Source organism: Limanda limanda, chromosome 18, assembly GCF_963576545.1.
Source record: "Limanda limanda chromosome 18, fLimLim1.1, whole genome shotgun sequence".
Lineage (NCBI taxonomy): Eukaryota > Metazoa > Chordata > Actinopteri > Pleuronectiformes > Pleuronectidae > Limanda > Limanda limanda.
Genome location: NC_083653.1, coordinates 21,454,837 through 21,481,980, shown reverse-complemented (window position 1 = coordinate 21,481,980; position 27,144 = coordinate 21,454,837). Strand labels below are relative to the sequence as shown.

The 27,144-nt window shown below is 40.1% G+C and overlaps 1 protein-coding gene across 1 annotated transcript in view; it reads left to right on the top strand.

Annotated features, from left to right (window-relative positions):
- Positions 1 to 25,986, top strand: part of nt5dc1 (5'-nucleotidase domain containing 1) — a 55,838-nt gene extending 29,852 nt beyond the window's left edge. Inside the window, exons 7-12 of the mRNA XM_061091727.1 lie at positions 4 to 178; positions 4,878 to 4,975; positions 10,312 to 10,433; positions 19,630 to 19,803; positions 21,137 to 21,305; positions 23,806 to 25,986. Coding sequence (XP_060947710.1) covers positions 4 to 178; positions 4,878 to 4,975; positions 10,312 to 10,433; positions 19,630 to 19,803; positions 21,137 to 21,305; positions 23,806 to 23,918 — 851 coding nt within the window. The 3' untranslated portion in view covers positions 23,919 to 25,986. The remainder of the gene's footprint in view (positions 1 to 3; positions 179 to 4,877; positions 4,976 to 10,311; positions 10,434 to 19,629; positions 19,804 to 21,136; positions 21,306 to 23,805) is intronic.
- Positions 25,987 to 27,144: the final 1,158 nt, after the last annotated feature.

Below are 27,144 nucleotides of genomic sequence, written 5' to 3'. Positions count from 1 at the left end.
CAGAGGACGCAGGGACTTACTTCCCTAGTGTGAAAAGGGACCCAGGCCGATACCTGCAGCCCTGCTCTGACTCTGTGAAGACCTGGCTGCACAGCATGAAGAAAGCCGGGAAGGTCCTCCTCCTCATCACCAGCTCTCACAGCGACTACTGCAGGCTCATCTGTGAACACATCCTGGGGTAAGACTGCCCACGCTGGAACCACAGACTGACCTCCTCCTTAATAAGACCAGGACCCAGTCTGCAGTGCTCACCATAACAGCCCCCACAGGATTTATAACCCGGAAGTCTGCTACGGTCGAGCTGGGAGGTTTTGCTTCTCCCTCGGCTCAAAACATTCCTTACAGCCCCTGCATGCCATTACTCATTCCTTGAGTCAAAGGTGGCTCTTATGTCCACCTTGAATTACCATCATCATCACATACAGTATGTGCTACACACATAAACATTGGCTCACAAAATATTCAAAGTATTCACTTTTTTCGTGCTTTTTTGTGTTATAGAATTGTTTTTTTTGTTCACGCTTTGCCTTTATTACTATTCAATAAAACATAAATTAATACTTATTAATTAAATAAATAGAGCCCGAAAGCGAGAGGAGGCAAAGCAGGCGAACATGGAGGGTGATAGAAAACCAGCTAAAACAACAATGCACCTCAGACGGTCATTCACAAAATGTAGAGTTAATGCTGCCCCTGGCCCCTCCCCCAAAAATAAATTCAATCATGAAGTGACTCTGATTGAGCCCAGTCCCAGATCACACATGCAGGCTCATGTTTCCCAAGCCTATTTTTCATTAGCTTACACATTATTAATTAGAACTTTAAGGCGTCATATGTTACAAAAAGGACCCAAAAATGTATATATGCAGTTTAAAAAAAATTGAAAAATGCAGTTTTCCCCATTTGGTTTTCTCCCTTTTTACTAAAACTGCCTTTTATTAAGGTGTCAACAATGACTCTACTCAAATAGACTGGCTTAGAGTATGTCTGCACCTTCTAAACACAATCATGTGTGTAATTATAGCTGCACAAACCATGAAAATTAATTCGTACCCACTTTCCTGTCACTTACTTAAACGTTAAGTGGTTTTCAACTTTTAAGCTGGCTAGTTTTTAAATTCTAGTAAAAGGAACTAAGTTTGGTGAGCTGACAGATTCAGGCCAACTGGTACCAAGGTGGGTATAAGTACATGAATCCAAAATGCTAACACTGCCTTATGATACGTGTGTGGCTTGCTCAGGTGTCAACACAGAATAATTAGTTGAAGGTTAAACCTAAATACAAATAACAGACAACCAGTGGGTCTTATAATTAACTTCATTAGTTTACAAATGTCCATATTTGGCAAGTTAAGTGAAAAGTGGAATCCATCTCGTCACACTTAGCCATTTGTTACCAGTCCAGAAGTAACACTCAGCACTTAAGTTTACAACTGTAGGTGTGCAGCAGGGATTATTCTCTTAGTGGGCTTTTTGTAGTTCAACACTGGCTTTGTGTATCACTGACGTCCCTCTGTTTGCAGCGCACCCTGTGTGGTGTAGGCTTATTTTTGTAGCCTAAGCCCTATTATGCACTCGACCGAGCAGCAAGAGGGCCTTGAAAAAACACAGTGTCCATGTTGCTGCTGTGATTGAACTAACATAAGCCTCTCTCATTCTTTGTGAGGTGCTGTTGTCTTTTAGTGCACTCGCCCAGTGAGGTGGTCTGCTTTTTCACTTTCCACGCTGTAAGCTGATTGTTCTTTGTACGGCCAAATTGCAGGTCGACTAAAGGCCACTTTGCTCGCTCTGGATGCCAATATGTCTCATGTTGACTCTGTGGCCCCCGCCTCCCCCCACGCTTCCCCTCGCTCACGATTTCCTGTCAGGCAGTGATCAGCCTTGGCCTTTCCTGTAGTTCCTCACCCCTTTCCCCTGCTCGCCCGCTGTTTCACTGGCTGCCCCCTCCCCTCTCACGTCCATGACCTCCCAACACCACAGCATGCAACGCCTTACCGAGCGCAGCTAGAGCCCCAGCAGTGCATGAGTGTATGTGCAGCAAATCATATTCAAATGACTGCTTTACAAGGTCAGGGGAGGCAGATTTATGCTGGGACTTTCAAAGATTAGGCCAGCTTCATCTTGTCAGGTGTAGTTTGTAGAATATTTTCATTGAGTTGGCCTTTTGAAAGTCGTTCCTGTCTTATCTATAAGTTAAGTGTTCCTACCCCAAGGAATGTTATACATGCCAATTAATAAAATAATTAAATTCAGTCAACACAGTACCAAATTCTCTCTCTCATTGTGCGTCGCATTAGCACTTCACTATCAAGACAGCCTGTTCTGCCTCACTACACAGTCCCTCCTCTTCCAGACAACACCCTTGCCCTCAGCGGCTTCAGTGTGGTGAGTCGGCTCTAGGCCAGTGACAGTCAGCTGTCAAAAGTAGCATAACAAGGTCAGAGCTGTCTGGCAGGAGACTACTTGCCAACAGCCAACCACCTGTTCGGAGAAGCTGCTGTTATTTGGCTGACCAGATAAAAGCATTTACTGCTGGAGTGCTGCATAGCTTATTGATTTGTTAGGTGTCAATGTGTTGAGCTTTTTTTTATCCCTAAGATGATACCAGTTTGGACAGAACCAAAGCTTTTCCAGCTGTGTGAAATCAGCATTAACTTGGCTCCATTCACATGATATCAATGCATATGCAAACATATAATCACAAGTTAAAATCTCTTTAGATCTGTAATGGTTACTCAGAAATCTTGCCATTTTAGGTCAACATTGTGGTTTTCTAAGGATCTCAAGTGTGGAAAAGGGCAGAGGCAACAAACATAAGCACAAACCACACAGTGTGCTGCAAGCAGAGGCAGATCAGTGATAAGCAAGTGGTGAACTAAAGGAAACCTACTCAGAGAAAAGTTTCTTTGCTGCAAAACTACAGCTATAAAATAGAAAGCTTTTACTTCTGGACTGGAAGCAAATGGCAAACGCATGGGCCACACGGGCTGCGTGAGTGACACCTGTGTGATGAGGAACATCTTTCCAGGAGTGTTTATACTGCCTGTGAGAACAGCACAGCACAGATATAATGCTCTTCAAGAGAAAGGAGGTTTTGCCAATTTTCTCCAATTAAAGCACATGGTTTAGAGAAGACAAAACAGTACAAATTATCTTTCTCCACAGTTCCAATGTCTATCTGTTGAATATGTCACAACACATTGAAACACTTCTTGTACCAGTTTTAAAGTAAAATCACTGTCACGTTTTTGTTGACTGAATCCATTCATTTGGTTCACAAGGATTGTTATAGTCCTCGAAGAACCAGAAGATGCACGGTTTTGTGCTGTAGAGTCCTAGAATTACATTTGTATATCGCAGTTCTTTTATGCAAGGAAATACAGTATTTATACCATAAACCTCTCATTGCAACTGCGCAGCAGACACACTGCCTGTGTGAACAACAGAGGACTGCGACACGCTGCAGATCTGCGGCGCAGCCATGACACGTAGCTCACACAGGTAGAGTGGCCCTGGTGTAACTCTGAGCAGATGGACACCAGATATCATATATATTGCCTTATAATGGAATTTGACTGTTAGAATAATAATAATGAATTTAGCAGCAAGCTACAAACACAACATCTAAGATATTTCCACATTATGGCTGTAGCTAATAGTTGTTAGCATTCATTGTGTCAGGCTCTTAGCTGCCTGACACATTGAAGTCCAATATTCAATCAAATGTGACTGTATCTGCTAGAGTTTCATAAAGAGCTAGCTGCTTTAAACTTGTATTGTTTTCTGGCTAAATGTTGGCAGCACAACAAGCTGCAAACAAAACATTGTGAGGCCATGCTAGCATAAATTTGGACATGTTTCGTCATGTTCCTAGACACCTGATAAATACAAGTCCAATATTCACTTATTTCACTTTTAGCAAATTTTTGGTCTCCCTTAGAAAAATATGTGACAGTTATTGCTTAGTTCTTCATGGCGTGCATCAGCTTGCCTAAATCTGTCTGCCTGTCGCTTGTTTCTGCACAGCTAGCTGCTAGGGGAGTAATCTTAACTCAAAGACCACTTTGTAGATTTTTGTAGTATTTCAAAACTAGCTAGCTTTAACACTAACACTTAAAAGTTTAAAATCAATTTGCTTTTAAGCTAATAACCTGTAAGGGTCTAAATTATATCTTCAAAGCCGGGAATTAATTTTCATACCTAATGCAAAATAATGTTTAGACATACATACACCACTGCCATTAAAGTAGGAGTAATTAGCCATCTTCTGGAGCTTTAAGGCATACTACTTCAATTATAAGTATTATATAAGTATTTTATTAAATACAAGTCTTAAACTGCTGAAGGCACAATGTAAATAGTAGGACCTTATATAAACCAGTGTGTGTGTATATCAGTCCTCCCCCCGACGAGGCCTGCCTCCCAGTTTGAGGACCTCTGCTCTATAGCATACATTTTTGCTATAAACTTGTCAAACATCAAAATGATAAGTTTACGTGTTTATACATTCCCAGGAAGATGTCCTTCCTGTTTCATAAGACACCTTATATGGAAGAACCTACAGAGGTTCTTATATCTTATTTACCATGGTTTCTTTGGAGGCACCATCAAGCTCCTTAAATGCTCATTATGACTCCCTGTGGGAGTGTATACTGCCCTCTCAAAGTGTTGACTTTATCAGTCTAAGTATTCCTTCCACTGCCTTATGTGTACACCATTTATTGCACCAAGCTTTTCATCACATCGGTACAGACTATTTGGCTTCACTGAGTTATTAGTGCTTATGTAACTCAGTGTCTTTGGATGTTGTCCAGGCATTGTCCTTCATGCAGCGGCCAGGTGCATGTCACAGAGGTTAATTTTTTTTCTGTCAACAGGAAGGACTACGAGGAGCTGTTTGATATCATCATCACAAATGCACTGAAGCCCGGTTTCTTCTCCTTGGTGCCCCAGCAGAGGCCCTTCAGGACCCTGAGTGAGTGCTTTAACACATAAATATACCAAATAACCAAATTTCCCATCACATAAAATATTATCTTTATAGTCATATCATACGAAGAAAAACATGAGGAGCTGGAGCCATGAGTTTACCATATAACCATAAATATATTATCATTAGTATCAATTTGTTTCCTTTCGGGCCCTGAAACATCTCATCTTATACCTGCTTTGCAAACTCAATCTCATATTCAGATGATACAACAGGATGTTACAAGTGCACGTTAGGAAAATACATGAGTTTTACTGGTTCTAGCCGCTCCACAGCAGCAACAAGGCTCCTTCACTTATTCTCCATGGTAGTGAGGCTTCAGCTTCTTAGCTATTAACTCGCTCACCACAAAACCTGCCTGTGTAGCATTATCTCTGTCAGAATGTGGTGTTGTGAAAGCTGTATGTTGGGCACACACTCCTTAACTTTATCTAAGATTGTTTGTCTTTACAACTGCATATCTCCAACTGGATTGCTGCCGAGGTTAACCGTCTTCTTAACTGCGAGCTCCTCCCTGAAAACTAGGCTTGTATTTAATGTATACAAAAGAAATTGTCCATTTATCTTCATTATACTCATGAACTGTCGGATCAAATTATCTTGTGTGCCAGAGATTCCCCACCCCTGACCTACAATAACACAAAGATATCACATTGGTATATGTATCCCAATGCCATTTATTAGAGCTTTGAGTATTACAGAATTAATTCCATGGTACTGAGGAGGAGAAAGAAATCACTCATAAATCAGCGCGACCTGCTTGTTATATACACAACAAACAAGCACTTTTTTTATTTGGCTGAACTGACATTTTGAGGGAGCAGTGCTTTTTAGACATATGCAGCATCCCTTGTATTATTTTAAAACATCATACAGAATCCGACCAGATGTATTTCTATATTCAATATGAAGATTTCCAGCAGCCGTTGGTGTTAGTGAGAAAAGATCATCTGTCAGCATCTCATCAGCTTAGATCCCCCTCAGCAGTCCACGTAACTTCATTTACCTTGGTGGACTGTCTCCCATCTCATTAGCCCAGGCGTCTGTTCCTGGATGTTCATGTTAAAGGTGTGTGCAGCCAGCTGGAATGTTCCACTGATCTCGATTGTCTTCCTGCCAGCAATAGCAGTAACACAGGGGATGCATTATGTGAGAAGACAGGATGATCTACTCACTAAAATATCCTCCTCTCTCTCCTTCTCTTGCTCGTCCTGAGTTTTGCCACGTTGGCAGAAAAAAAAAGCACTAGTATCTGTTCCCCCGGCCTCTCCACAGACAGGCCACTCCTTTTTGGAGCTGGAAGTATTTTTTGTTTAATTTATTGGCAAATAAATCAATTTGGAACAATGGAGGATTGCTGGTGTATTAAGAGTGTACTGCTTATTATCTGTTTGAAATATATTCATGAAAAGTTCCACTTCTCACATTAAATGACTAATTTTCTGGGGCCTTTCAATGTTTAGTTTATATTTTCTATCAGGTTGTGTGGGCTTTTTTTAAACTCTTAAACACAGGTCAAATACAGAGGTGGGCTTATCTAATGCTGTGCTAACATGTCATGGTGTTCCCAGCCTTGTGCTCAGTGCATGCTGGGACAGATTCAAGCCAAATGCAATCCTGAACAAGAAATGTAGCTATAGCAAATTAACGTACGGATCAACTCCATGTGGGGGGCATCAGGAATCAAACTGTGCTTTTCATTAAACTTTTAACTCAAGGATTAAAGTGGTGTCAGAATTGGGACTTTAGTCATTTAGCTGTTGCAATTAGAAATTTGGAATGCTAGCAATACTGTGGGCGTTTGCTGCACTGTTATGATGACAAGGGGGTTGAGCTGGAAGGTAAAGCTTTTGAGTTACCAGTCAGTCTATGCGTCGACTCTCCCCTATGGTCATGAACTTTGGAAATTGGAATGCATTTATATTGCACTTAACCACTACTACAGTACTTTCACCCATTCAAACTGTGCTTGTACTGTACACAGCACTTTCACTCTCATGTCTGGTTCAGTATCTTGCACAGGGACACTCTTCCTCTTAAGCCTGACAAGGCAGTTCCTGGGTTTCCACCGTACAGTGGCGGGGCCCACCCTCAGAGACAGGGCAAAGAGATTAGACATCCGGAGGGAGATCTGAGTAGAGCTGCTCCTTTGTTGTGGAGGGAGACAGTTTGTGGTTTATCATCTTTTGGAGGTTTTCCGACAGACCTAAGTGGTAAAATTTCCTCGGGTAGATCCCTTCTTTATTATTGTGGTAACATTTATTCAAAAAAATGTGTAACCCAGAGGAATCCAATTTTGCAGATATTCGGAAAAGGAGTTAGCATTAAAAAGTTATAACTTATTTAGCATGAAAACTTGTTCAGATGCAGCAGGCCAGCAAACAGCTCTTTATTCTACCTGCAGTCCTATGTCTGCAGAGACTAGTGGTACAGTAGTGGTACATGTACTGTACATGGCAGGTGAATTTTAGGATTTTCTAATCCCTATCCTGATTATGGAAACATTTATATATTTATATAAGCTTTTAACAACAAACAAAGATACATTTAAGCTGTCCATGTTCCTGTGTGCAGACTAGTTATTTTCAAGCAAGCTCAGCCTTAAAACAGTCTGCACATTTAGTCTCAACATGTTTATGTGATTTGGTTTGATCTGGTACTAATAGGTGTTTTTCCTTTCTTTGCTTGTTGCTGATTAACTTGATCTGGAGCCTCAGTGGTACCTACTCTGTTTTAGGCTACAGTCTGATCAGTCTCTCTCTTCCTGCTGCTCTCCAAAGACACCTCACATCTTGAGTTGGTTATTTTGTCTGAGGATATTTGTAGGGTTTTGTCCTTCACCTTACTACACCCACATCCTTCACTCCTGCTTCCCACACAACGCTGACTTTACTGATATTCAGTGATTCTAAACTTATAAATCTATAATTTGTCACTTAAAGAAAGTTTGAGTGTGTTTGTGTCAGTGTGTGTGTGTGTGTGTGTGTGCTTGCAGTGAATTGACATGGTTGGTCTGAAGCTGTCCTTCTTTTCCAGTGGTGTATAGGTCAGACATCTGTCCTGTTTCTTTCCATGAGCAGCAAAGAGCAGTTAGGGTACAGTTACCATATCTATAGCATCCCTGAATCTGCCACAAATGTAGCCAGCAAATAACCAGAACAATCTAAAAGAAAACCTTTGTTTGTTGCTTCAACAAGCTTTGTGGTTAATGTAAGATATCTGGTCGCATCAACCAAGAATGACACATTGAATGAGTCAACCAGAATAAATGCAAAGCTGTATTATGTTCAGTGTCTCTTCATCTCTCCATTCTCTTATCTACCGTTTCTGTTTAAATGTATTATGGTTTTGTATTATAACTGGACCAGCACACTGACTTTTCCTATGGGTCGTGGAGGGGGGACTAAATTATATAAAACATATATACTATATACCATATTCTATATAACATAAAGCTTCCCTCAGTTTGCCATTGGTGGTTCTGTATTCATAACAAAGCGAGAGCCATCACGTCTGAACCAAAACCTGTTGCTAGCTACCACTCCAAAGTGTGTTTAGATTGGGTCACTTGCCAAATGGTAAAAACATTTTTTAATACATTTTCAAAAGTATATTGACACTGCAGTGCAAATTACAACAACAAATGGGAAAACACTACAGCAAGTCGTGCTTTGGATTAACAATTCAAAGTGAATACATATTCTAAAAATATGTTACCTAATGGTCTGTATTTATATAGAGCTTTTCTAGTCTTGACGACCACGTAAAGTGCTTTACAGTACAGTTTGCCATTCACCCATTCACACACACACACACACATCTATTAGCAGCACTTTCTTGTTCTATGAGGGGCAATTTCGGGGTTCAGCACACTTTGGCATGCAGATGGGGAAGACTGGGGATCAAACTGCCTACTATTTTTGGAGGAAGATCGCTCTACCACTCAGCCACAGCGTTTGAAATGTTTGAAACGTGTAAAAGTTCACAGCATTCAGCAGAAATAATATTTGAAATGTGCAAGATAATCCTCCAAAAAGACATAATGTAAAAATAACATAACATAATGTATTTCATAACTGCAGGAGCTGATCATGATTATTTTATTTTGGTGAAAATGCCACAGGGCATCTCCAAGGCTGCTGCTCATCTCAGCAGCAGTTTCCACTTCTAAGTCCAGACCACATACCACTCATTCCTCTATAAGTCCAGTGTTCTCACAGCTGTTCCTGCTTCTGTGTGTGTACACTCCCACATGTGCATGTGCTCATCAATGTTCCTTCACTCTCTCCTGTCACAATATTTGTAGCATATTTAACCTCAGTTTGAACCTGCACTGCCCTTTACTTCTTAGATCACCACGGTTTTGTCTGTGAGGATGAGGAGCTTCTTTAATCCTTTCACTGCTGCTGTCATCTTAAATACCAATCAATCAACGTAAAGACCACTACCTGTCCAGAGTAGCAATTACCTACTTCAGAGAAGCTTCTCTATGGATTCCTAGATGACAGCCAAGGACATACCACATTTAAAAGTCATTCTTTAAACTGCCTCAACACACTATTATACGCTATTTTAGATAAATTATTGTTATTTCATTTATGTGTGCCTAAATTAAAGTATATTCAAATTTTTCTGTTATTTTTTTCCGAGTTTCATCATGGCTTTTGTCCCATTTAAGTTTGTGAATGCCCTTTTTTAATTTATCTAATCTTTTGAAATACAAATCTGGTCCTGTCTAAAATGCAGGCAAAATACCAATATGCAGAAATAAATAACAAACAAATGGCGCGTGCATAAAGTAAGGCAGTTCACAAAAAAAGACAATTGAAAAAGGAGATATCAATATATCCTGAATTTTAATCCCTAGGAGGGGGTCAAGCTCCAAAAACGCTGGATACAGCATTACCCATAATAGCGTGACTTGGTTCAACACTGTGTTTAGTAATGCCTAACTTATTTTCAACTCCACACCACAGGCTCCTTTGTTATAAGTTTTTGGTCTCTAGTTTAAGATGACATAAGCATTTATTTATTTTTTATTTCAAAAATGTTTCTGCTCTTTTTCTTGTGTTAATCTTGTTGCAACCTTTTGATCCCTAAGGGGTCCTAACTCATAGTGTAGGAACAGCTGTAGTGGTTGTATTGAAAGCAGGTTCACTGTCCACAGTGTTTCTGCTCTTGTGCTTCCTTGTGAGCCTGCTGCTGAGTGCTGTGGTGAGGTTTTGGTGCTGAATGACTGGAGGCTGTGTGGTCATGTAGCTGCTGGCTGTTTGGACAAACTTCTGCAATCATGTAGTCTGATTTTATTCCCTTTCCTGCAGTGAACGATGTGGAGGAGAAAGAGGGTCTACCTTTGCTGGACAAACCAGGCTGGTACTCTCAGGGCAACTGGCCCCACCTCCATGAGCTGCTGAAAACCATGACAGGGAAACCAGAGCCAAAGGTAGGCCCACCACCTCGTATTTCACAGGAGTAGGCAGCCAGACGTCTAGCTGACGGACATCTCCGACTCGCTTTGAGGTTGACTCCAACTTTGGTTTTGGCAGAGGCTGAAAGAGATGAGAGCTTCACGATAAATCAGCTCAGAGAGATTCACACTGGTGTGATGGAGAGGAGGAACGTGGCCCTTGGCATGACTGTCGACAAGGCTCCTGTGTGTCAGCATGCTGGGAGTTTACTGATGAAACAGGACAAATATTTCCCCTCCTACAAGCTTCTTATGTACGATGCAGCCTATTTTAGTCTCTCAGGTAGACAAAAAGTAAGAAGCTAAAACCAAGGTTGGATTTTTCTTAAAGGTTCAGTGTGTAAAATTTAGGTGAAAGGAAATTTGTTGGCAGAAATTTAATATATTATAATCCTAGAGATGTTTTCATTAGTGGGTTTCATTTAAATCCTATGAATTGTTGTTTTCTTTACCCTAGAATGGGCACTTTATTTTTAAATACTTTACACCTGGAGCGGGTCCTATCTACGGAGGCTGCCATGTTTTTTTATTGTAGTCCAAACTAGACAAACAAGACACCTTTTGAGTTTTATGACAACTGTAGGTTACCATAGGTTCTCTTTCATGTTTGGAAGGTGTGGGTGAAGTGAGGGGTATTCAGCTGTAACATGCATTTTCACCAATAGATGTCACTAAATTCTACACACTGAACCTTTAAGTCCTGAGATGTCATGAATGAATTATTCCCATGTCAAGACCAAACATTTTATGTTATGTATGTTAATTGTTGTGTTTTACGTAACATTTACATTAGGGATGGGCATAATTAATCGACGATCGATTAATTGATCATTAAGAATTTCGTCGATGAAATTATTTTGTCATCGACGAAATTCTGTTGCGTTCACTGCCAACACTGCGAAGCTATATGTCTCCATGATCGCATGAGGAATCCACTGCTCTTCTTCAAGTAGGAGGTCGGGATATCCGAGTTGCCTGAATGCAGCACAGTGATGATGTTAGCAGCTGTAGGAAGCATCCCGGAGTTATACTCTACAAGCCCCGCTGAAAGACCAGCAGCTAGCCGCTGAGAGCTAGCTGGATTTGACGGTTCTCAACCTCTCAGTCCGGTTGTTGTCACGTCATCAATCCCGGAACCCCTCACCTAGACCCGGGTCTGTACGGGTTCCCTTCCCCGTAGACTGAGGGTCCGTGTGCGAACATGAAGCCGAGCTCCGCAGCTAGCCGCTGGAGGTAGCTCCAAAGCTAGCCGCTTCAGACCTGGACAAAGCCGGGTCTGGTGGAGGGGTCCGGGAGTGAGTAAGTGAATACCACCGGACTGAGAGGTAGGGAACCGTCAGATCGAGCTTGCTCTCAGCGGCTAGCTGCTGCTCTCTCAGCGGGGCTGAAGAGTACAGCAGCGCATATTTTCAAGTGTAACCATTGAACGGATCCCGTTTAACTGCCGCAAGAGTTGTTCATCTTGTAATAAAGACCTCAATGACGAAACACGCTGTGTTTTTTCTATTTCACTGCATTTTAACAGCCTATAAATAGTGAATTTTAATATAAAAATATTAATGATTAATCGAAAATTCGTCATTAACTCTCCCGACGATCGATTAAGACAATTTAATCGAATGCCCATCCCTAATTTACATACATTTACAAAAACATTTTAGCGAAGGACAGGGCTAAGGACAAGCTACTTGGCGCATGGCACTCTTTCAGGAGCAGAAGCTACTGTATCTGTCCTGGAATACAGGGACTAAGGCGTGCTAAGAGAAAATCTACACTACCACAGATCTCAAACATTGCTGTATGTTGAAGCAGCAGAGTATATTTAGCTAAAGACAATTACAAACGAAATTCAGTTTTCTTCTTTATCAGAAATCATGCTCAAAGACGTCATATTTGTGCATCGCATAGGCAGAAAGTAGATGAATTCAAATATTCTAAAAATGATAGGTGGATGTTAGGCCTTTTTCAATTGCCTCACCAGTTCCCTGCCTTTGGACGCAGAGACCCAAGAGAGAGAGAGACACACAGAGAGCAGCGAATGATTCATTGAAGGAAAACCCGACAATGTTCTGAATATCTTTAATTGATCATCTAGGGCTGCAGGCCTCCATCTGATTGGCCAAATATAAGACATGCAGAGTGTGAATGCGTGTCGCATGGAACATCATTTATCACAGTTTTTGCCGTCTTTTGCGATACGTCTATCGTGCACGTTGAAATCAGGATGACGATAAATTTCTGATATATCATGCAGCCCAGGTTGTTTTATAACCCTGCTCTAAATATAAAAGCTGTGTAAAATAGATGTGGTTTGATTTATTTCTCTTGACCATGCTAGCTTGTTAACATGACAGTTAGCAATTTGCAAGCTACTGCTAGCATATTGCCCTTGGCTTGACTGCCAAAGTAGCTTACTAATCCTGCAAGAGATACTTCTTTCAAGTAGAGCTGTAGACGATTAATCGATTAAAAAATTACCAACAGCCATTTGGACGTCAGTTAACCGTTGAAGTCATTTTCAGTCAGCAGATATATCCAGTGTTATTTTCTCCAATGTAAGGATTCAATGCTTTTCTCCATTTTTATTTATCAAGAAAAAATGAAAAAGAGAAGATCAGCAGACAGGAAGCCCATTTCGTAAAAAAAAAAAATTGTTTTGAACCGAATATCTTTGGGATTTAACAATGTTGGTGAGACAAAAAATACTATATGCTTGTTTTCAATTTACTAGACTATACAATAAACCAAAGAAGAGATAAATTATTAACTTTAAATCACCTTCTTTGAGTTGGAGTTTAAAAGAAATGTATTTTATGTTTGCGACAGGAAGTTGCCAATGAATTTAACCTCACTTTGGTCTCACTAACTTGGTAATGTTTGTATCCGGTGAAACATCTAGTCACAGTAGTGTCTCATATTATATTATCAGGTCTTACTGGACTAAAATATATAAATAGAAATTATGACTATTAAAACAAACCCTCCCAGATCAGGCACATACAGCTCTGTATCATCTAACCCCTAAGTCCACCCAACAATACTCGTCATCATCCACATCCACAGCTCCTTCTCCCCCTCTCTCCCTCCCTCCCTTTCTCCCTCCCTTCAGCTCAATGCCCCCTCTGTTCCTCAGCCACGTGGAGAAAGCTCTTATGGAATTCAGTATCAACCTTTTAGCAGTTGGAAACACTCCTCCACGGTGACCTGAGGCGCTCTGAGTGTTTGCAGTTTTCTCCACTTTCACCTGAAAAGACTTAAAGCAAGTGCTTTGAATAGAGGCATTCAGGGGAGATTACAATTCCCGCTCTGAACTGGAGTTTGAATTCAGTACAATCATAGTCAAATTTTTATTTAGCAAGCTGAAGACAAATAAAGCTTTATTTTACAGGTCAACAATTTCCCTAATATTTTCCTACAATACTTAACTTTCACAGTGAGTCATAGCCATTTTGGGGGGGGTGGAAGCTTTATTTACCGACAGTAAGATTAATGAGTCTCCAAAAATGTCAAGTGACACTGGGTCTACCAGTTGAAGACAACCCCCTACTGTACGTCAATATTAAAGTAATGACAAAATTAAACTAATAACATAAATAACTAAACTAAAATGAGTATGGAGATGTGTCTCATTCTGTCTGAGCTGCATTAAAAATAATTTTCCCGGATTAAGATGAATGTTTTTTGAACATTTAATGAACATTTTAGACCAAATGGGGTATCTTCCCCCCCTGCTGCCTGTGCCACACTATGCTGCACAAAGGGCTGATCCCCTATGTGCCTGCAGCTCTGTATATGTGAGTGATGAGTTGATAAGAGATGTGGGGTCCACAGACCCACATTACACTCCATCCTCAAATATGTGAGCGTACATCTCTGATACATTACTTGGTAACGTGATTAGTTTATTTCTACTTTTAGCTTATGATCGTGTGATTGTGATAAAGGAGAAAAATGTTTTTGATGTGATTCTTGAAACTGTGAGCTTATAAAACTCCTCATCAAAGTATAGCAAACTAAAAGCTGGTGAAAGCTGCAAAGAGCTGAGGATCAACTGTTGATTCTTAGTGGGATCAGAAGCAGCAGAAGTCCTAATGTTTGAGAGTCCTCAATGCAACTTGCACACACATTTAAATAGTGAACAAAGCCGGTCGAAGGTCTTCTTAACTTACAAGACTTCAAATGCATGTAGTGTTCTGATATAGTGTACCTGATACCAAGTCCTTTAAATCAACCGAAAGAATTTTCCAACTTCTGTGAATATACTAGGGCTGTCAAAAGATTAAAAAAAATTTACTAATTAATCTCACATTTTGAAATTCATTAATCGCGATTAAAAGTTTGTTTTTCTTCTAAAGACTAAATCTAATGAATTAACAAGAAATCACTTCAGACAGCCTGTATTTTATTTTTTCAAAGAGACTCAGGCCTATAACACCTACCTATAAAGTGGCAGCCATGTCGTTAAATATCATGTATGATAAATTGTGTAAAAAAAAATATTTAAAAACAACAGCTGAAAATATTCCCAATGTCCTTGGAAAAAAATTACACTGCTTCTTTCTTCAGTGAAACATCCAGATTAGTAAAAGGTAAAAAAAAAAGTGTATTTGAGACACCATTACAAATTACGTATTCTCCACATCGGCTTGAGTGAAGAATACGTAATTTACCCTCCACACCCGACATTGAACGGAGCAAACTGCGGAGAAGTTCTTGAAGATGGATGACATTAAATTAATAATTGAAGTGGAGAAGTAAAGTGAGCTGTATGATCCTCAGCACATATGAGGCAAAAATACAAACGTTGGGACGCTGTTGCAGTTAATGTTGGAGCAACAAGTAAGTATATGCCTGAAAAAAATGATTAAATGCGGTTTTTACTGCAGGCTGATAACAGCAAAAGTACGTGATATTATTGGCGCTGCGCGGCGCTTCAGCAGCGAAGAGTAGGAGTACACACACACGAACATGCGCACAAACACACACACAGTTCGAGGAAGATTAAAAAAATGCACATGAGAGGATGGAAAGAGTGGAGTTGCCTGTGTGACGGTCTCTGTTTTTACTGCTGCGTTCTTCATTCACTTCACTTGACTCAGGCTTAGTGAAACAGTTTAACTTTATTTTCTGTGACATATAACGGGACACAGTCACAGTTATCTACAAAAGAAAAGTTGCATATTACTAAACAAGTTTCACACACTAAAATAACCATTAGAAACTAACTAAAACACTAACAGACAGAGCGACACAACTCGCTCAGAACGGGGGAATCTGCTTCTGAGATAATAAAGGGTGCGCTCCTACACTATTCCCCAGAAGTTCCTGCTGTGGGCCTTCAAAATAAGACAGACACGGCAAAATAAAAGAAATATAGTTCAGCCAGCGCTGAGCCAGGGTGGCAGCGAGCGGACCCTTGTTTCGCTGGATCCGTTTGATCATCTCCAAGGCAGAATTCCACAACATTCCACAACGATGTGGCAACATCTTGAACTAGCAACTCTTCCTGCTGTCCTTGTGCAGTTTGCTGTGCTTTCATTCAGACGGGACTTATCATTTGACGGGCTGTGTTTGAAGGGCGACGCTGGCAGCTTGCCCGAGGAGCTGAATTTTCTTCCGCACACCGGATGTAAACAAAGCTGCGTTAACTGCGTTAAAATATTTTATCGCATTAATCTAGGTCACAATAATCTCATAGATTAAAGCTTTAACTTTGACAGCCCTAGAATATACACAAGGTCAAAGCTGAGATGTTTGTGTTCCTTCAGTGAGTCTCCGTTAATTGTACAACAGTACAGTACAGTTAAATTATTTGATTTTAACTAGCTTTAAATTAATCTTTTCCTCATGTCTAGTTGAGGACATGATATATCAACTCAAATAATTATTTTTATATTCATTCAAATTGCAATTTCATCAAAACGTCTTAAAACATCTTGAAATGTAGCTCTACATTACAGCCAGTTACCCAACAGACTGCTGGTTAGTTTGAATGGAATCTACTGATTTCTTATTATTTCCTCTCTCTTTAAAGTTTACATTGTAAGTCTACATTATTGCAGATATGTAGCATTTAGAATATTCACATCGGCATTAATTGCAGTGTTCTAGTCCAGAGCCATTATTATAAAAATGATTCTTCTCTGTGGCTTCACTCACACTAATATGTTTGAGTTTTAACATACATCACTTTTGTTTTGTTTACATCTTGTATACACACTACTTCAGAATCGTGTGCCCCTAAATGGAGACTTTATGAAATGACTCCGGCTCCATTTCAGTTCTAATGTACATTAAGTCTGGAAAACTTTAGAAAGAGGTTGAGTGATCAACCTACTAAATTTATCCTTTTTTTAAGTGTTTGCCAATTTTATGTAGCGAACACCTACTATTTCTTTGTCTTTAATGTATCAGGCAGTGAAATTCATATTAAATAGGAATTTTTTTGAATCCGTTCAGTAAGAGAGAGGTGTCTGCCCAGCTGATATAACTTTATGGTGCAGTCTGGTTCACCTCACCATGATGTGACTCAGGCAGAACTCAGTGTGGTTCAGGCTAATGTAACTGTATCCACCCACAATGAGTGTCTTTTATGATTATGTTGCCTCTGTGCTGGAATCCTGGGCCTCTGTAAATATTTATTAAAGTGATCCCATGACTCCGGCAGCGCTGGGCAATGAGAGGTGCAGGGATTTTTGGGGGCTCGAGGGCCAGCTGTGGCCAGTTCCGGGAACGAAATGAGATTCCTGCAGCCACCTCCCCTTCGGGCCGGCCCGCAGCAGCCTCGATTAGTCTGACTGTTTGTTTACATGTGGTACGGTCGGACTGAGACACACATCAGCTCTGTGAGGGGGAGGGAGCTACAAGTAGCTACTGGAATGCTGAACATCCTCTTTGAGGCCGTCCAACTCCTTTGGAGAGATTTGATCTAGTTTAATGTCCATGTCCCACACATGAGGCATCCTAGTATGTGGTGTCTGAAAGGGTTTACATGATGAACCTTCCATAAATCTTCATCTTAAATATTTGAGAAATTATTAAGATCATTAACGACTAACACACTGATTAGAGTACCTATCGACACAAAGCTCAGATCAGCAGATCCAAACTAAATTGGAGCTCTGAGCAGCAGAGATATGGTTACTATCATACTTTTACTTTTACTTGGTTGCACTTTTGAGCCAATTTTAAATTATTTGATTTTAACTAGCTTTAAATTGTTCTTTTACTCATGTCTAGTTGAAGACATGATATATCAACTCAAATAATTATTTTTATATTCATTAAAATTGCAATTGCATCAAAACGTCTTAAAACATCTTGAAATGTAGCTCTACATTACAGCCAGTTGCTGGTTAGTTTGAAAGGAATCTAATGATTTCTTATTATTTCCTCTCTCTTTAAAGTTTACATTGTAAGTCTAAATTATTGCAGATATGTAGCATTTAAAATATTCACATCGGCATTAATTGCAGTGTTCTAGTCCAGAGCCATTATTAAAAAAACGATTCTTCTCTGTGGCTTCACTCACACTAATATGTTTGGGTTTTAACACACATCACTTTTGTTATGTTTACATCTTGTATACACACCACTTCAGTCAATCTTGTGCCCCTAAATGGAGACTTCATGAAATGACTCTGGCTCCATTTCAGTTGTGTTTTACTCTGAACGGGTAGAAATTGAGAATTTTAGAAACAATGACACTGTCATGCATAACTATTGATTTTTCTAATTGGTTCTTATCAGTCATGACTTGACGACCGGCGGTGAATGCAAAGCATAGTTAACATTTACTGTACAACCGACTAAATGGTAGACAACGGCTTCCTTTTAACCAGCCAGTGAACATGAAAAGTCATGTGATGTGCGATTATTTCTGATACAGAGAAAAATAATATTTTCAAATAAAAATGTATTATTATGGATGTAGCCTGTAATGCATAAAGTAACCAATTTTCAGTTGACAGATATTCATGCTGTGTAGAAATGTGGGTTTATGCAACAGTAAACAAATAGTGTATACACATTACCTAAAGCTTTTAGAATTGGTTAACACACCTTGAAACTTCAGATGACTTTTAGTTAATGTAACACCTGTCGGGTTTTTCTTTTTAAAACATTACCTCATGCATCACTCCATCACACACATGTCGTACACACATTGAAACACTGTAATGATCAGTTTGCTGTAATCCTTCCGCCTCACCCGCAGTAGCTGTGGAGTGATGTCTTTATAGTGCAGCCTCACTGTAAAAGATGAGGGGGGTGCAAAGTCCAGTGTTAATCCAAGGCTAATCTCAGGCTAAATCTATGGAATCCACCAAAGTTACACCTACAGTCGCTTAAGAGCAAAATACCATCTTTGTGTTGCCTGGTTGTGTTTCCCTGCTCAGCCACAGTGGACTCATACAATCGTAGTAGATGTGCATGTCACAGTCTGAGTTTCAGCTCATCTTTCTCTGCATTTGTGCAAAGAACCAGGGCTGTGAACTTTTTCCACTATTTTTACAATGTAGTACATGAGGAACCCTTATTGCAGAGAGCAGGTTTTCATTAGAATCATATTCAGGATGCACTTGTTGTAAACAACAGTGTCATAGTAGTAACAGCAATGATGCATCAATAGGCAACTCTTAATTTGACCATATAAATGTGATAACGCTAAGCCGGAAAAAAGTTGTAGTCGTTGGTGTGAAGTTCAGTAAAAAGTAAACCTGAAGTGGCCTCTGGTCTTTCACTTCAGTGTTCGGATTGTCAGCAGACGTCTCTGTCTTTTCTCCAGCCATGTCCACTCCTCTCACTCCATTTCCTTTCTTAGTTGGAGGAATAGAAAGAAATAGGTTGTGGAAATGGGATTTGAAGCTTCAAACGACCTTTGCGTTTTTAATGCATCTCAGTGAAACCTGCCTCAACTTGCTCTTCTTTCCAGACGTGGGGGGACAAAGAAGAAGTGATGGTCAGCGGGGTTGTAATGAGCTTTGCAGTCTCATCGTGTCTGGTTCACCCTTGGGGGGGGGGGGGGGGGACCATAAGTCTTATGCCAGCTTCACTGATTTTACCAGCTGCTGCTGAGAGAAGAACAATGTGCAATCTTACCACAGCGTTTGAACATTTGTGTTGCAGTCAATAATCAAGCTGTCTTCTCTGTCATCTTTTCTTTGTCCTGCAGGTAGTCTATTTTGGAGATAGCATGAGATCAGACATGTTTCCCGCCAGCAGCTTCGGGAAGTGGGAAACGGTGATGATAGTGGAGGAAATGGAGGGGGAGGGTATCCCGAAGAGCGACGCAGCAATGTCTAATGAGGCCCAAGTGGAGCCGCTGGAGGAAAAGGGAAAGTTTGAGGTAAGTTCAACGAAGCAGCTGTTTCTGTTTAGCAGCCCGCTCCCCACTTACCAAAACACCCTCCCCCACCTCTGTGTATGTATATATTAGCTCCCATAAAGTATTATGAGCACATTTTGACAGTCAGGTGTGATGGAGAGACATGTAATATCAAGCATGTTGACACATGTCTATGTCAAAGATGTGATGGAAGGTGCAAAAAGGACACATTAAAGGGTGAGTGTTGGTTTGACACATCTGTTCCAGGTGATGTGAAGCACTAGTGCATAGAGCACATGTGGAGAAATATATGAAAATATGTGAAATATGCTTAATGTCCTAAAGGGATGCCACTTGAGTCTGCATCAGCTGGGACTGAGGAGTATGAAAATTGAAATAAATCTGGGGATGTGGAGTTTGGAAGAAATTATTTTACCAGACCTCTGAAGTTCAATCCTCATCTCCACTTGAGGATATAGACCCCAGGCTTCATTAGCTGTACATGCGCAGGGGCCATTGTAAAGCTGCCTGTTTGGAACGGGCTGTTTGATTGGCCAGTGGTGATGCTCTGGAGCTTCTTCAGAATTGATCCTCGTCATTCCATCTTTTTTGCCATGGTTTTTTTTTAAGCAGTTTGTAACCTTGTTTAGATATTTACTCTACAAATACAGTTATTAATATTATCATCATTATTATTCCTGAGTCCTCCTCAAACAGACCTACAATATACTGTAAAAAACAATATTTTATGTTGTGTGACGTCTGTAAATACACACTTAAATATATTTCCCATATTATAACAGTCATTCTTGCCAGAAGTGCCTTTTGAGTACCTAATGCTTTATGTACTAATTTCTAATTAGCTGAGTTTGCAAATGAGCAGGCAACAGTTTATGATACAGAGTTATTTTAGAAAACTGTTCATCCTGCCTGGTTTATCTGCAGTGAAGATTTTAAAGTCAGTGTTTTTCATCGTTATGAATCATTTCTTGATGATTTAGCTGATATTGTGCAAAGCACAAATTTCTCTGTAAGCTGTGTGTCATATCACACCCTTCTCTTCACATCCTGTCGTCACAAAGATTGCAACTCTATCTGGCTACAACCGCATTGAAGTGGTATGCCTGATTACAAATAAGCGAGTGGGGGATTTCTCAGCAATAATGATTCACTTCAGTTCTGGGAGAGAAAAAAAACTTCAGAGCTGCGTGGGTTAAAGCCACTTTAAAGTCTCCCTATATTCCCTGTGCTCAGGGTAGAATTCCTATTTCCTTTTATCAGGTCTGAACTTGCCTGAAAATGAATGTGAACTCACGGTTAAATAGTTTGGTTCTTGTGTCAATTGTCTCAACAGGAGCAGGGCATGAAGTCACCCTCTGACATGTCCAACCAGTGGGGCTCATACTTTGTCGACGTACAAAGAAGTGGAGGAGGGGACGAGGAGAGCCAGAAACTGACCTGGTGCGGCCACTGCATTCACAAATACAGCACCATGGCCATCCCTAGTGTTGAGCACATAGCAGGTATGTGGAAGGAGAAAAATGCTAATAAATGTTTGGAGACTGGGATTAAATACCCCGCAAAAAAAGAAGATCAAAATAATGATGAAAAAAATCCATGTTTAAAGCAAAGTCAAGCAAAAAGTAGAAGTCAAACATAAAAACAAACTTATATTCAAAAACAGAACTAAAACAATCAAGGCAGTAAGAAATGACAAGGTGAAAAATATAGGTAAAATAATAGCGAGCTTAATTCAGTGTAAAATACTGTGATGTCTGTGATGAAGAGATCTGAGAAGTGATTTAAAAGAAGACAGCAATTCAGCTAAGTGGATCCTCTTAGGCAGAGGTGCAGGGCCCTGAGGGGACCATGGTTGAGGAATGAACTTCATTTAAAGAACGTAAAACAGATCTAAGGAATAGGCTGCAAGTACAGCACTCGATAAAGGTCCTCCTGTGGCAAAATGTTCACATCAGGATAGCGTGCCGAATGTTTTCTCCAAGCCAAGGAAGCTTAAGTGCAGCAGTCTTGGCCACTGTGTTCATGATGTGCGGTTTATAAATTGCACAGCTTATTTTTATGAAATGAAAATGTCGAGTTTTTGGCTTGCTGCCCTTACATATCTGAGCGCCTCGCATTTTACCGCTCTATGCACCTAGAGATTTAGTTTGTTGGGGGGAGGGGGGGAGCATCACCAGGTCTTAAAAAAGTTTCAAATTTGTATAGACTGTACAGATGTGCTGTGAAGCTATGTGTCAGATCATGCACTCAAAGGAAGCAACACATTTAAAATCTAAAGATAATAGGGGATCCTATCTCGTAGTGCTAATTACATGTTTGATGCAGTCAGAAGTTTGTCTAAGACTTTTTAAATGATCTGTTGTAATAAAGATGTGATGACATGAAAGCTGGTTGTAGCCTCACACATATGCTGTGTTTTCAACCTGATAAAATAGAACTAGTTGCAGTCATATTTTACACTACAAGTTAAATGTTGCCAGAGCAGAATCCTACATAAGCTCATACCTTTGTAGTCATATTCTGATGATTTATAGTAAGATTATCTGTTTTGACAGGGTTTATCCAGTCAGTTTTTAAAAGGAGCAAGGCACTCCTTTATTGAACACAGCATTTTTACTTCAGTGGAATTTGCAGGAAGGCACAGCTGTGTTACATAAAAATGAAATGAGATGATATATGTGAAACACACAACTTTCTGTTCACCAGATAAACAGAGAACCAGTTTTCTCTACATGTATCTATTCAGCAGAGGAGGGCTGAATGGAATGAGCTTCTGTAAGGTTTCATTAGCAGTTTTCAGACATGTCCTGTGGAGGATCTCCGCAGTTTGCCTTTCACACATGCACAATGCAGTGGGAGATTCTCTGCTCAGACGCATTCACAACAATAATTCCTCAAGAGGGTTTAAGCAGACAGAGGCAGGATGATGAGATCACGTTATTTTGTTAAAAGCACATCAACAGCGGTGTTGGCTCTTATCAGTTTGTGACACTGCTTTCTCACCTGGAGATACTAGTTTTCTTTATATTTGTTTTACATGGACATTGTAAATTGCTGCTGTCAGACAGTACATGTCTGACAGGAGCAATTGAGAAAGACTTTTATGAAATTAATCACATTTATCTATCTAACAGGTAAAGAATTTTGGTTCAGATAGATGCTACTATGCAGTAGAGATAAATATAGTAGCATAGACTTTATGACATACTCACTGTCCAAAAAGTCTCCTAAAATTTTCTTCAACAAGGCCCCAATAAATTGTTTGTCAGCATTTTCCTTTAAAAACACACATATGGTACACAGAGCATGCATGAGAATCTGATTCATTACGTAAAACAGGGGAAAACAATCTGAGGTTCCAATTTTAGTGGTTAAAAATCCATCCCCACATCAAACATTCTCTCCATTTTTCTGTTTCAGCACATAGAAACACTCACTCGAGTCAAAACAAGGACTGAACCAGACACAGATGTGGAGTTAGACTGAGCTGCAGCCACCTCTGCTGCAGAGCAGCATGTGGGAAAATGGTGCCAGTCTCCCATATAATGAGGAGCTTAGGGCTGTTTTCACACTGGGGTCATTTGTTGTGTCTGAAATTGGATGAAACTGACCTACTTTCACAGAACCTCGTAGCTCTGCTTTCACCTGTGTCTATTGTTGTTGCCATCTGTTTTCAGCAGTTTCCAGGAAGTTTCTTTTCAGATTTCTTCTGTAACTTTTTTTCCTTTTTTTTCCGGGGGTGTTTGGGAGGATTAGCCCCGGCTCCCCCACAGTGACTCTGTTGCATCTTTTTCTGAAATGAACCATCGGTGTATAGCAGACTTTTCTCTGTGGAGGTAAAAGATCAAACCATGGTAGTTCTCTGGACCAGCTGTAAAGAACAAAGCGTGCCTTTCCACTGGCTAATAAATCATTGCTCTTGAGAAGAATACTGTGCAGGCAGCTTGTACACGTACTCCTCAACTTGCAGTTGACTTTCTTGTTTTGTATTTCTCTTTCTAGATCTCCCTCTGGATTACAAGTTCCCCAGGTTTTCTCCTGACAAGCCCTGCACCACCGGCTACTACCCCAGGCCCCCGGATTCCTTGCTGAAGAGGTGCGAGAGTCTGTCATAAAAAAAGGAAAAGGCCTTAAAAAAGAAAAGTCCTCCCTTACCCCTTTGCCTCAGGAGAGGAATGTGCCTCCATATTTGCCTGTAGTTCCCCACCTGACCCCCATCGCCATCTGTGGAGCACAGGAAGCATACACTCCTAACCCATTCAGAGAAACCATGTGAATGTAAGCCACAGTATCTCTGTAATAACGCCTGAACGTTGTTTCGTGGTTTAGTGTTCCGTATACGTGGAAATATGACAAAATAAGTGTACGTGTGTGTCTGCATACAGTAATAATAAGAGATGTTGTGTTTTTATTTTTTCGTGTGTGAACCCCCTGTTCTTTTCTATAGCTGATTATTTAAAAAATCCAAATTTTTGAAACTTTTCCTTAAAAGAAGTGAACACTTTCCCACCTTTTTCCCCCCTTGAAGTAATTACCTCATGAATGTTATCTACTGTAAGCAGAGCCCAGATGGTGACAGTGTTTGTCCCTGGAAATCCTTTGGAAACATTGTGGCAGTATTTCTGTATAACACTCTCATTGTGAAGTCTCCTTTTTTCAAAAATAGTTTAATTTGCATTTTAGCAACCTTAAAATGAGGTGTAAGGTTAAATGTTCCCCCCGTGTTCGTTTTGTGGAAGGTGTTAATCTTCAGGTCATTGTTGCTAAAGAACTGGCACAATGCTGTCCTTTGTGTTGGCTGTTTCAAAAAACACAACCCTAGGAAATAATAATAACAATAACAATGGATGATAAAGACTATGTTAGATGTTCTGTGTATTATTTTTGGTGCAGCGGTGACATGTGCTCTGTGAGTCATAAAGATTGTGGACTACTTGTGCTTCATTTATATGCAGTACCAGACTGAGATATGCTTTAACCGACACCTGAATGGTTTCTTTTGTCGGTTACCATAGACAAGTTGTGCCATAATATTTAAGGAACACTTTCAGTTTGGGACAAATCTGTGCTTGTTTTTTTCACAGATGATTGATACTGGATATATCTGTAAACACATGGGAATCCAGATCTAGTCCCACCAGGTCCAAATTATATTCATATGACCAGCATTTAAGTACAAATCCTCTGTAGATCTGCATGTCCAAATATCTAACCTGAGTGGATCCAAGTATACTTGCTGTCAGCTATCAGTCTTGTGTTCTTCCCTGACTCACACATCCTTCCGCCAAGTTTCAGGGTAATCTGTTCAATGGTTTTTGTGTAATCTTTCTTACAGATAAACACAACCTTTTTGGCAGAGGTCAGTTGGTTTATGCCATTTTGCAATACTGAGAACAACATTAGTTGAGTTTGCAAATGAGCAGGCAACGGAAAAAGGACAGGCCATGTGTTTTACAAACGCCCCTCTGAAGCATGAGATAGGCCTGTTGAACTGTTATACTCTGATTGTTGCATACTGAATACTTACTCTTTTCAGTGTCTGAGCTGTTAAATTTATACAAAGACCCTAAAGTCATCTTGTGCACACCAGAGAAAATTCATCAGCAGATGGGACTTGAGGGCTCTGTAAATGTCAATCCTAAAAATCGACAGCACTACTAAGTCACAAATAAGCTAATACGAAACTGTTAAATAACAATTGTTATTTTGTTTCTTCAAGTTTTCCATTCATAAGATTAGACATGTAACCAAAACTGGTATACAGTACCACAGCAGTTATTGGCTTGCTGCTAGCTGGTCAGTTTTTGTGCTCAGATGAACTAAACATGTCAATGCTGAGCACACAAAGATGAAACTGGTTTCAGTCTTCCCATTTGGCTCTGATTAAATCAATAAACAAACAAGATGGGTTCCCACATGTGGAAGTGTTCCTTGTAGATGACCATCATCTCACAAATGAAGAGAGAATATTTTGACAATGGGCTGCACAATTGTGAGATTGGTCATCAGAAGTGGATTATTACTTGTGCTGTGTTTTCTGCATACAGCTGTAGTGATTGTACTCTTCTTTTCTCATCTGACCTGGATGTTTGACATGCACATTTGCCTTATGTTGGGTTACTTTGTGGTCTTAAGTTTTTGAAAACACAGGGAAAGTTGAATTCTGTGTTCACGTGTTGAAGTACTGTCAATTAAATAAAATGTGATACAATTTTCTTAAATAAAGCTTTGTGAGTTCTTTGTGAAGACGTGAAACTGTCTCTGCACAGGAGTTGAACAGGTTTAAAAGGGAAAACATAAAACATGAGCCAGTTACTCCCATTCAGTTTGAAAACAAAGTGATAACTAATTTATGCATTTTGGTCACAGTGGGAAAGAATGTTTTATTTCCGTTTTCCACATTGTCCACAAAAACAGATCTATAATAAAGGCTAGACCTGATTGCTCTATGTCATTAATGCCTCTGCTGTATCAAAGGTAAAAAACAGTAGCTATACAAACAGTGATGCCTTAATTTATGCTTTTTAAGAGCATCTCAATCATGCAAATTTCTCCTTTGGGCTGGTACCTTTAACCCTGGCAGGTCTAACCAAGCCGGGCATGTCCACAGGGGTAGAGGTCAGACCAAAATCAGCACCTGGTCCTCCTGGTTGGGGGTTGGGCCAAAACTTCACCCTGTAAAAGTACCTTCGTGTTACGGAAACAACGAGGACTGCCAGTTCACCAGACGCTGCATTGGACGCTGCATGTGAATATGTGTGTTTGTTTGTGTGTCACCAAACTTGGTGGGAATATAGATTCTCTGGCCTCTAGAAACGACATTAAGGTTACGTACATAGTAAACAAATCGTTCATGTTCACCTGGTAGGAATGATGTCACAAACAAGTCAGAGAATGACGTTGTATAATGTAGTTCAGTCAGACAACTCACGTTCAAACATGATATATATTTATTACAACAGATTTAGTGTTTGGCGTCTAGGCTCCAACTTAATCACTCCCCCGTATGATTACACAGGAATGATGGGAGTGATGAGCAAATACTTGTAACCATACTTAAAAATACTATAACAATACTTGTAGCAAGAGGGGTTGATGGGAAATGTCTCTCTGGTTAAATAGACCACCTGTTAAGGTGGGTGTGTATTATAGATGGTTGTGGAGAGTGAGGTATGTCACATGATGTATGTCACATGATTGGCGCAGCGCAGCTCGAGTTGCCTGCCAGAACTAGCTCGCCGGTGTCGCAACTATTTTACACACAATAAAATTAGATGTACAATCTACATCCTATTTAAATATAACAATCGTTCTTCTTCAAATAAGCCATTTGCATTACAC